A 12,481-nucleotide genomic window follows, 5' to 3' on the forward strand; every position below is an offset into this window, starting at 1 on the left:
TACAACTGATTAGATAATGCCTATCATGCATGTGTGCGTCTGTTACGCACATATGAGGGCGCTACATCATTTACGGGGAAAACAGGAATTGACATTATGAGAGTGCTATAAATCTTTTTTAAAGATACTATGTCCATTTTGCAGCTAACATCAAATTTTGTAGAACTGCAGGAATTATGAATATGTCTTTCCTATCTGTGAAATGTAAACATTAGCAAGAATTGATATTATGACAGTCGTGTAAAACTTCTTTAAAGAAAATAAACATACCAATAATGCCTACCACGCGAGGGCGTGCGCGTGTGTGTGTGTATGTTACGAAAAATTGGGGCGATAAATCATTGGCGAGCAAAACAAATGACAGTCGTGTAAATCTTCTTTAAAGAATGAAACATATAAATAATACCTACCGTGTGTGTGTGAGTATGTTACGAACGAATGGGGGCGCTAAACCATTATCAAGTAAAACAGCAATTGACTTGATTACAGTCGTGTAAATCTTATTTAAAGTATAAAGACATTATGACAGCCGTGTAAATATTCTTGAAAGAATATAACCGTCCAATGAATGCCCTGTGCAGATTTATTTTGAACACGATCGCATAGGCTCTCAATTTGTTTTCATTATTTAAATAGCCTGTGCGTCACCTCTTGACCTGTTCAAACGATTTAGTGATGCATTACATAATACGAACTCAATCTATTTGCGACATTCAATGGGTTATTGAAATTTCCAATCTTATATTGATTCAAGATAAGTAACATTTAAAAAAGCCTAAAACGAAAAGTTATCCACGAGAATAAATTATAAATTGTTTACCAGTATCTTGTACCCTTTTTGCTGATGAGAAGAGTCATTCTTACAAAGGTGTTATGACAGCACATTTTGCGACCATTTCTTCCCCAAAATCTAAATATTTTTCATTCTGATCGCTCGCATGTGCCCTTAATCTAGAGCAAACGAGGGCGATATCAATTCTAGAAATGTCCCCAAAGGTTAATGACCATGCTCGCTTGCACACAGAGTTTAGAGATATGTTATTATGAAATCAAGCGATTTTGGCAATGCCAATAAACATTTATGACATTGTTTTTAAAACCCCATCAAGTTCGGTGCGATTCGGAGTTTAAGGAAAACTATTGAAGAGAAATTATGAAAAACAACACGAGTTTCTAGGACAAATTTGGTTAGTAGCTTATAAACAGTCAAAGTAACTTGTTAATGATAATAAGATTCCTTAAAAAAAGCCCTGGTTCAAAAATAAATCAGACATTTTTGTTCTAATAATGATAGACTAATCTGACTTATAACAATCAAACAGTGGAAATTAGTATTGCCTATTAATTGATCTGAAGCTATCTGATCGATTTGATCGGTTCAATATATCGGAATTAAGATGACATGTTGAGCGATTACCAAAATATTTTTCCCTAAATTTCGATTTGACAATGAATTTATCTTGTTTCTTTACCCCAAATAATAGCCTGTAATTCATTTTCATTAGCTACATGAAATGATTATATGACTTACGTGACTGAACACCAACAAATAAATCGAATTTCACTTTGCTTCTCACGGCTAAAACACCAAAATGACACGCCTTGGTCACGTGACACAGTACGATACCGGTTATTAGCTACTATACGCAACTACGTCACCCGTTATCTAGTCGGTGATTTGCTACTGCTAAGATTGATGGACGGGAGGGAGGGAGGGGGGGGGGGACAAGTGAAAGTAAGAATATGCACAATCCATACGTAGAAAACGATCACTTCTAGTTGGAACTCGAATCGAGGAAGCTTCACTGGTACTTGCGACTCATATATGCAGATAGGACATCTATTGAATGACCATGATAAACGCCCAAGTTCTCCTCCTTGTCGCGGGGCTGTCTTTTGGAATAGGTAAGATATAAATTAGTATTATCAACCCAACACATAGGCATGCATTATACTTATTCATTTTAACCCTTGACTCACCATTAATTGGTCTAAAATCTCGTTTAACAAAAGAAAAACTCGATCCCCGGACAACTTATTATTTTAACAGGGGCAGGGGCAGTTCATACAGTTGTATGGGGTGGCATTTTCTTAGTTAATGTCTAGACGCAGTGCATACGAATCGTTTGCATTTGTTTACGTCTTTGGGACGCCAGAGCTATTTTGTACGTATAAATGATGAGCAAATGCGATCAAAAAATTGTCATGATTCAGTTCAATCTGTTATCATTTCTCTCTGTACATGGACCAGGGATACAGCATACTTTGCAGTTGGGTGTGATTGTCTGTGTATAAATTTACGAACAAAAATCTTAAATATTTGTGACGACGCATTGTGACCAATTAGATCATATAAAGAGGAAGAAAATCAATCCTGAACGGGTTGTATAAACCATCTCATGATGAACTAAATGCGAGCGAGCTTTTGGGGAGGTATTTCGAGACAAATATGCTCTTTGTCGCTTTTAGTTGGGGGAACATGTTATAAAGAAGAGAATAGGGAAAATTCATCAAAGGGAAAAGGACGATTATTAGAAAAGAAAAGGAGAGTTATTATCAAAGGTGAAAAGGGGCGTTTTTGCAAGTTAAAAGGAGCACTAGTTAACACTTTCGTTTTTAATAATCGCCCTTTTCCCTTTGATGAATTTCCCCTTATATTTCTTCTTCTTCATAACACATCGGCGGTGTAAAAACGGGCATTTATGAGAAGGGGAAGAGGTGTTTTTTTTATAAAGGAAAATGGTTATTTATCACACGGAAAAGGGGCACTTATGATAAAGGAACAAAGGTGCACGGGTTAATAAAAAAAAGGCCACTCATCTAACTTCAAATGAAATATTAATCTACCTTTTACACTTCTCACAGTTCATGCTCAGCAATGTTACAGCTGTCTCTCCATCACATCGGACGGTGACATGAGCGCCTTCCCAAGCATGGATGCAGGGATTGCGCCTTGTGACGAGAATTACGAACAAAGTACCATGGATTGCAGCCTACAGGGAGGTTGCCTGAAAGCAAACTACGACTTTGTGTACGACATTGAGGGCCGTAAGTACATAAGCAACAGGGAATTTTAGATTCGAGAACGAGGACTACCCTTTTATGGCAATGTGACGTCCTTTTAAGGCACTTGCAGTGACGTCATATTGCCTTAAAATGGCAGTCCACGTTCTCGTCGTGCAGAATCTAAAAGTCCCTAATGTATAAGTATTTATGAAGTGCCGTTATACACCTACAATGAATAATCATTTCAAAAGTGAAATCATTTCACAAATGTTGTTCTGGGAGCCCTCAAGGGGCAAACGCACCAGAGGTCGCCCATCAATGGCTTACATTGACCAGCTAGAAAAAGACACCAGGGCAGCGTTTCTCGAAACCGTCATAACTACAAGTTCACCGACATCCCATTGAAACGCGTGTTAAACTACACGCGTTTCAATGGGATGTCGGTGAACTTGTATTTTTGACGGTTTCGAGAAACGCTACCCTGTCTACCAAGGCAGGATCTACCAAAGATCATGGAGAATAGAACTGAATGGAAAAGCTTGTGAATTTATTGCGAGCACGCTCGACCTAGTAGTACAATGAATAGTGGTATTTTAATAGTCAGAGTTCAAAATGTATTTTTACATGTTGTGGAGTAGGACAAGGAATAATATACGTCCTTCCTGGCAACAAATGTTGTATCCAGTTCGCATTCATTTCCGTATTGAAGTTTTAAAGAATATGTTGTCGTGGCAATAATTACTATGATTTAGGACATTTAAAGGGATAGTTGTATAAAACCGCAAATGCCTTCAAAGTGCATTGCTATTGCTCTTATTGTTATTTATGCCATTTATAGTGCTACTTTAGGACCTACAATTGCTATAAATGTAATTTTAGACCCAAACATGTGTGACATTCAGCTAATACCATCATACCAAATCAGCTCAACTTTCAACAAACTACGGTGGCCGTTAATACATTAATTGATTAATAATAACAATACACGAGCCGGCTTGATTTGCATATCATAACCGGCAACAAAAAGCCAACAAAATGACAACATCGGCATTGGCTGAAATAAAACGTATACGGCGCTATTTCGTTCTTTTAACGGCCGGTTAAAAATATCGAATATTTGTGGGGCACCACAAATATAATTTTAGAAATTGTTATATTTTTGGATATTCAAGTCGTCTCTGAACCGATTTTGATCAAACAAAGATGATGTCATTTAAATCGTATGTTCTTTCAAACTTGACACTCAGTTATTCATTATCTCGCCAATTTTGTTTTGTGTGTAGCGTCCTCTGCAACAATATCATAACCGGCAACAAAAAGCCAACAAAATGACAACATCGGCATTGGCTGAAATAAAACGTATACGGCGCTATTTCGTTCTTTTAACGGCCGGTTAAAAATATCGAATATTTGTGGGGCACCACAAATATAATTTTAGAAATTGTTATATTTTTGGATATTCAAGTCGTCTCTGAACCGATTTTGATCAAACAAAGATGATGTCATTTAAATCGTATGTTCTTTCAAACTTGACACTCAGTTATTCATTATCTCGCCAATTTTGTTTTGTGTGTAGCGTCCTCTGCAACAAAACTCATCTATCCCTTTAAGTCCACGTTACCTAAATAAATGTAATAAATGTTTGGCATGGAATATGAATAAGAACACCAAAGCAATAATCTACATACATGCCCCATTTTGTATTGCAGAGGGTAATGTCGCAACCGAACTCGTCTTACGGACCTGCGGAGCAGCTGCGGACCAATGCGAGACCGCCAGCACAGCAGCCATCAACGCACAACGAGACGCGATCAATGCCATGCTCCCTTCTACCATTCAGTTCGTCTCCGGGAGCGGGGCTGCGTGCGTGTGCTCGGGCAATCTCTGCAACAGGGCCCACACAACGACGCTTAGTCTTGGAGCCCTGATTGCGTCTCTACTCGTGTCTTATCTCGCTATGAAACGGTAAAGTGAGAATGGGTCCAAGCTTTCTTCAAAATTCTTCAAAAAGTCTACCCCGCTGAAAGGTAGAGCTGATTAGATAGACAAAAATCTAAAAAGCCCAAATATAACTTGGTTTTGAAAAAAGGTGCTCAGACTTATTTTTAATAATTTTGATTAATGAGCACAAAAAAGAGTTAATGATCGAGCCGGACCTGTATTGCGAGACATTTTTTGGTGACGAAGGGTCCTTACAACACAGATTCGTAATGTAACCAAATGTAATGCATAAATATGTGTGAAGTGCCTCGATACAAACTGTTTCATTCACCTGATAAGAATAACAATATTTGAACAGTCACATTGCAAACTGCATATATTCAATGTTGCTTGGTAGGGCAAGCCATACTGTTTGTCCAACCCAGCAACGACTAATCGGATTCTATTGTCTATTGGATTACTATTATTCTTATCAGGTGAGTGAAATAGTTTGTATCGAGGCACTTCTCAAAGACGTATGCACTACATTTGGTTACATTACGAAAATAGCCTATTGTCAGAATGTATACTGCTGGCACTTTCGTTATGAGGAGCATACGTCACATCCGTAGGAAATTAACAAATACAACGCAATATGATGTACAATATTTTCACAGTTTTTTCTTAGAGGTATGTTCTAGCATTATCTAAAAGTTCCTTAACAGTTCAAACTGTAAATAGCTGCTATTTCTAGAACAGTATCGTTTCTGATATCTATACTTATTTACGGGTGCTTCATAATGTATTGTTATGAATTATTGTATTAAGCTTTGCTTTGTAATCTTGGTGTAAGAATGTGTATTTTATGATTTCTGAGATGTTCTTTTTTTACTAGATATCTTTCGTTAGTAATGTAATCGTTTCTTGTAAGTTGGTACACTTTATTTCTTCCATTTCTATGTCGTACACAGTAAACTGTAAAACCTTTACTTATCAAGATTATAAACCAAATGCTCACCGTCATTTAATGAGAAGAGAAAAGAAACACAAAATCAGGAAAATAAATTTGAATTTTTTTGGCAACAGTTTATGAATAAGAAGTTAATATTAAACATTTAGACAAGATCTTACAAAATAAATTTCTTTTTGTTTTGTTCCAGTTATATTAAAGATAAAGTTGAGTTTTGGTTACGCGATTGCATTGTGAAAGAAAAGGTGTGGAATGGATCAGAAAAGTTGATTATTTAGCTTGTAAGTATTGGTGTGTACTGCAAGGTTCTGGAGTCCCCAAAACCAGAATAAATTTGACCCAGTCTCTGTAAAGTAATAAGCACTGTACACAGAAAGATGTATATGGGACTACACAAATGGTGTCGGGGCTACTAACCTTTATTTCCTTATCTTTCTATTCTCATTTCTCAGCCAGTATACATTTTCTACCAAAATTGTTTGGCAAATGACATTTAGTTGTACTCTTGAACATTTAGTGTAAGTTTCATTTGATTCTGTGAGAATTCATTTCCTTTTTTTTTACCAGAACTCAAGTTTATCTTTAATAGTGCGGAGCGCTTTCGATTATAAAATAAATAATACCATAATCGGCGACTTCGATGCACCACGTTTAATTGACGGTTACCCTTCTCTTTATAAAATGCTAAAATGCATTCTATTTTTTACGGCTTTATCTTCCATGTAATGTTATATACATGTAATTGAAATCTACAAATATATATTTAACTGTAATTTTACAACTTGTTCAATAAAACATTTCGGCGTACCAATTCAACTAAGTTTCCATGTTTTTTTTATTTGATTTAAAAAGCGTTTCTTTTCTCCTTTGAATCATGCGATGGTGTGTATCATGAGGTAATTATTTCATGGGGAAAACATCAAAGGCCCACTGTACTACTTGTGGCTACTTGCTCCCTCTATATATAGAACAATGCCTAATCGATGACCATTGGTCCCCCATGATCCTCTTTTTCGTATTTTAATTGAGAGCTGAGTTGATGAGAGAGAGAGAGCCACCTGTCAGTGACCTTCCTGGGTGGTGTAATCCCTCCTAGCCAAATTAGTACAGATGGCCTTTAAAGCTCGAAGGTGGGTAAACATAAAACGTGATAACGTACTCGTGAGAGAGGAAGTTTGCAGTAAAAAAAAATCAACGTGTTGATCAGTGAGGAGAAAACAAATAGAGAAGAAAGACGGGGAAGAGAAAGGGCTATACGGAGAGAAGATAGGAAATGAAGAAAAAGGAGAAGAAGAGGAAGAATAAAAGTAAAATTGAGATCAGATGTAGAGTGTAAGGATAACACGATATAGAAAGACCAAATGAAGGATAGGAGAGAAAAACATTTCAATTCAATTGAATTCAAAAATGGATTATTAAACAACATGGTTTGCAGCAATAACTTAAATTGCAGATACATATACAAAATAAAAATGTACTTTGAAATTTAAATTTAAAGGCAATATATGGAATTGATAAAAACGTTGACCATTTTGATCATCAATAAAACTATACAAATAAAGACTTTGTTGAAAATCTGGAAAAGTTGTATACAAATAGGCCTATAATAGATTAAATCGAATACTTATAAACAAAATACAAATTGATTTATAAGACCAATTACCCTTTAAATTCGAATTGTGAGACTTGTATCTGTGATTCAGACTAAAATAAACGTATTGTAATAAATGCATTCGGATATGATCTGTGAGAGGGAAAAGGAGAAGACATCTGAAATAGGTTCAAAGATATTGGGTTAATCTTCATTGGCATAAGAAAATATTCGAAACCGAAATGTGGATATGAGCAATGGGAATAATTTAAGAAGTAACCAGTTTTTATTGATATTTCTGTTCTTGGAATATTTGTACGAAAAAATAGTGATGTTGAGCTAATGAGTTTCTTACAAATCTTCGGACTTTAACGTTTTTTTTATTGATAGTTTATTTCCTTATACGCCAAATACTATGCAACAGCGTTTGAAAAGTCGAGTTACTTTCGCAATTTCTGGCCATATATTAGGGCTTTTTTGAGCCAAGCAACAAAATATGACTGTGAAAAACATACTTTATTAACAAATATAGTGTGACGCAAAATATAAACACATTTCAAGGAAATCTAAGAACAAACGGTAATCATTGTAACAGGATGTGTTTGATCGACTTCGTAAGTTACAGGCGTTTTAATAGTAGTGACTGAATCACTACACTTGGAAGTGCTGATGAAAGGAGCCCATACCGGGCATGGTGGCTCAGTGGTTAGAGCGCCCGCCTCATGAACAGGAGTTCGTGGTTTCGAACCCCGGCCGAGTCATACCAAAGACTAATAACGATGGGACCTTCTGCATTCTAGGTAGGCGCTCAGCATATTAGATTGGAGAAGGGTAGTAATAACATATTATGTTAAGCAGGGCCCACTGGAAGAGCAGTTTCATAACTGAAGTGGCTACCCTGGTAAAATAAAACGTTATTATATTATATTATTATTCAAATTGAAGACATCAACTTATAAAGAATTAACTTCATGTATAAAATTGATTAATTGATAAATTGATAAAAAGAAATTTTAAAAATTGATAAAACATCATTTCCTGTTCCCCGGGGCTGGTTTTACGGATCTGCCACCTCTCGTTTCTCTCTTTCTTTTCTCCCTCCTATTGGGAAGGTGCGATGACCTCATGGTGGAGCAGTGGCCTCGTAATCCCGAGATCCGGGTTCAAAATCAAATCGATTTTACATTCATTTTCATTTTCAAGTCCCTCGACGAAGACTTCGAGCAAACAGGACAAGTTGGAAAGAAAGACGGAGAAGGAAAAAGGCGAAAAAACCGGGAAGTGGTGATCAGTGAGGAAATAGGAAAAGTAAGAAAGAAAGACAGAGAACGAAAGGGCTATACAGAAAGAAAATAGGGAATGAAGAAAAAGGAGATTAAGGAGAGAAAGAATAAAAATGGATTTGAGATCAGGAATTCGAAGCGTAAGGGTAACAATGTATTGGAATACCCAATATGAGAAGGGAGAGAAAAACAATTCAATTTAATTCAATTTAATCAAAAAATGTTTTATTGAACAACATGATTTGCATCAATATACAGTATTGCACAGTATATATATACAAAGTAAAAATTAACTTTTGAATACGATTTTCCATTTCAATATTTGCAATTAATAAAAATGTTGTTAAACTTGAATCACCAATAGAATCATACATATAAATACATTGTTGAAAATCTAGAAAGGTTATAAACAAATATAATCAAGTACAAAATCAAGAGTCAAATGGAATATTCAATGATATGGGCTATAGGAATGGTTGAAAAGTCACCAGTTTTTATTGATATTCCTGTTCGTGAAATATTTGTACGATAAAATAGTGATGTTGAGATTATGATTTTCTTGCAAATCTTCGGACTTTTTCGTCATACGCCGAGTCCTATGGTTACTCTCCAAATTTAGAGCCATATGTACCAAATACGTTTTAAAGAGAAGGTTGAGTTCTGGGAAGAGGTAAACAATAATTTGTGAGCGTTATCATTGTTATTATGCAAGGGTGGAAGAACATCAGATTAAACATGTTCCCTGAAAAGCATGGCTCTTCAAATGCCTTCATATTCTAAATATCACATAAAATACGTAAAAATCGGGGGGTAGGTTTTTTTCGCCATGTGCTCATGTAGTCCCATATACATCATTCTGTGTACAGTGCTTGTAACTTTGCCAAGCTTTGGCCAAATGTCTCATCATTTTGATGATTCCAGAACCTTGCAATACACACGAATACTTATATACTAGATGATCAATCTTTTCTGATAGATTCCACACCGTTTCTTTCACAATGCAATCACATGACCAGAACTCAACTTTATCTTTAAAGGCATCCGAAGTCGTTTAACAATGTGAAATATGATATGCATGGCCCTACGTATTATCAGTGTCTGTGGTATGGTGTAAAAATGAAGCCCTGAACAAATTACGCTTCAAAATAATCATGAAGTGACTCAAAAAAATAGGAATCTTTGAATGACCGGTTTTACCAAACTAATTTTCCCCAATAGATTGTAGTGTTATAAAAGCCGTTGAGAATTTCGATTTCAGATCAGAAATATCTTCATAATCAGACAGGCGATCGACTTGTAAAAGTCATGGGGTTCCTGACTGAGCAATATGTTTATAATTATCATTGCAGCATGAGCTAAATCCAGGATTTTGTCATTTTAATACTTTATTGATCCAAATAACAAAATATGAAGGCCAATGGCCTTCATATCGTCTGGAAGATGAACATTATATTTCCTCCAAAAACGTCGTTTGACACTGAATATGAAACGAATTCAAGGAAATATTTGCAAAAACGGAAGTCGTTGTGGTATGATATTGAGTACGTTAGCTCCAGGTGCTCTGATCGATAAGATCACGGAACTGTGGATACTGAGAGGATGAGCGAAAAAAAAGTGAGAACTAAAAAGGTCCTTGCATTTTTAGTGGTGTCTTTTGAAAAAAGCAATCAATATATGAATGAATAAATGAAGGCAGGAATGAATGTATTAACACAGTTATATACAATTAAATGAATGAGTACATAAATCGAGAGGATGAGCGAGAAAAAATAGAGAACAAAAAAAGTCCTTACACTTTTAATGGTTTCTTTTGACAAAAAGCAATACATATATAAATGAATAAACGAATGAAGTATTAAATATGTAAAGAAATATGTATACACATGTATATAATTAAATGATTATACATTTGCCACACTCCACCCAGGTAATGAAGTAAGTGGGTACCTGGTAGGAATGTATTCCTTGATGAAACGCAGCGCGCGTAACAGCTGCACTGTTAAAGCCAGGATAAGTATGCTGCATTATTGTAGAGCGCTTAGAGACTTCTGATAAAGTAAGTGTTAGGCGCTATTTAAGCAAATATAACTATAATTATTATTATAATTGAGTACCTAAATAAAACAAATACAAATAAAGAACAAGATTTGACATCATCACCCCTTGTACCCGAAGTTGGTTTTAGGAATATTCCACCTCTATTTTCTCGCTTCCTTTCCTTCCTTCCTGTTCTCTATTGTATTGCGAAGGCGCGGTGACCTAGCGGTGGAGCAGTGGTATCGTAAACGGAAAATCCTGGATTCCAAACCAAGTCGATTTTTCATTAATCTTCATTTTCAAGTCCCCCTACAAAAACTCCAAGCCATATAGTTGCTTCCTTACAATCACACACATACTTTCTGAGAAGGCGAGTAAAACTAAGCCATCAAAATATTATGTTATTTTTTAATATAAACGATGTTCCCACAACAATCTAAGGTTGCGCAGTAGTAGATGCTTCATTTAGTTTGTACTAATGCTATTAACCAATGCACTCGTCTGGATATCGATTTGTAATGAATTTCCTCTGAATTAAAACTGTTTTACTAACATGAAAGATAAAATAGTTTATCTTATAAACCACAAACAAAAACAAAATAAAAGAGGGAACAAAGGAGAAATATAACAGGATGCGTAGTAGTAATATAGTAGTAGTTATAAATGAGGACAGGCAAATAAGCATACTGGATGCTAACTATAAGGTACGGTGAATGATTTCCCTCCTCATCACTAACATTCTCTGGCGAGACGTAAATCTGCTTGTTTGTGTCGTATACTCTAGGGTACCTTTAAGATTATTCCTTGATATTGTTAAGATTACTTATTAAAGTACCCAGTGTACTGGTAACTCCTTGCTGACACTAGGGTTATAATTATCACCGACATAGAGCTCTTTGCAAGCACATACACATAATGGTAAGGATATTTGTCTTAATTTTACATGCACGATATGGGAACACGAAATCGTTAGTTTTAACCTTTTGGCAAAACGATGTTTTTCTGACGTTTTTTACCATATCATAATTGAAATAGTCTTTATAACACATCACACATCCACACGTACGTACATATTTGAAAATGATAATTAGATCAATCTATAAAGCGCAGTACTTATTTTGTCAGTGATATTTGTTGTCTTTATGGATGAAAAAGTCTTTCGTAAGGACACGGATGTTATTGAAAACACACTCATCAATCAGTGGCGCTTTCCATATTGTCTTCCTCCACCCCACACTTCCTGTTTTTTCCCCTGGTAGTTATTCTGTTGTTTCGTTTGAAAAATGACCTTGTCAATTGATTTTGTAAGGAATAGGCTAAACCTTGAAAGGCTCCACCACTCCACAGTTTACTTTCTTCTTTCTGTAGGAAGCAGGAAATAAAATTGAATATGTAAAAAGGTGCAGTCATCTCTATTAATTTTTCACTCAAAGAAAACTAAATGAAAATATTTCGTGTTTTGTTGTTTACATGAATGTTATGCCCTTCGCGGATTTTTTTTATCAGCATGGGCCGTTTACAGATAAGATCATATTCTGGTCGCTTTAAATAGATAAAGGAAACCCCATCAAAAAGAATAAGTGTAAAAACTTGTATTCCTCCCCTAGATGTACACAATTCATTACGAATATGTACGATAGTTATATGAATTAAGATTTTCTTGGGATGATGTGA

At 35.6% G+C, this 12,481-nt stretch overlaps 1 protein-coding gene across 1 annotated transcript; it reads left to right on the top strand.

The window, feature by feature from the left end:
- Positions 1 to 1,769: 1,769 nt before the first annotated feature.
- LOC752541 lies at positions 1,770 to 5,263 on the top strand. Its single transcript, XM_001176529.4, has 3 exons — positions 1,770 to 1,905; positions 2,866 to 3,048; positions 4,716 to 5,263. Exons 1-3 carry the CDS (start codon positions 1,848 to 1,850, stop codon positions 4,973 to 4,975), a joined length of 501 nt encoding a protein of 166 aa, XP_001176529.2. The 5' UTR covers positions 1,770 to 1,847; the 3' UTR covers positions 4,976 to 5,263.
- Positions 5,264 to 12,481: the final 7,218 nt, after the last annotated feature.

Source organism: Strongylocentrotus purpuratus, unplaced genomic scaffold, assembly GCF_000002235.5.
Source record: "Strongylocentrotus purpuratus isolate Spur 01 unplaced genomic scaffold, Spur_5.0 spur5_scaffold_20, whole genome shotgun sequence".
Lineage (NCBI taxonomy): Eukaryota > Metazoa > Echinodermata > Echinoidea > Camarodonta > Strongylocentrotidae > Strongylocentrotus > Strongylocentrotus purpuratus.

Bases quoted from the DNA above. Each gene is read 5' to 3' on its own strand.
- LOC752541 (XM_001176529.4), top strand. From the start codon at position 1,848: ATGACCATGATAAACGCCCAAGTTCTCCTCCTTGTCGCGGGGCTGTCT. The intron at 1,906-2,865 runs GTAAGATATAAA...CACTTCTCACAG, and splicing joins GGGGCTGTCTTTTGGAATAG to TTCATGCTCAGCAATGTTAC. The intron at 3,049-4,715 runs GTAAGTACATAA...TTTGTATTGCAG, and splicing joins TGTGTACGACATTGAGGGCC to AGGGTAATGTCGCAACCGAA.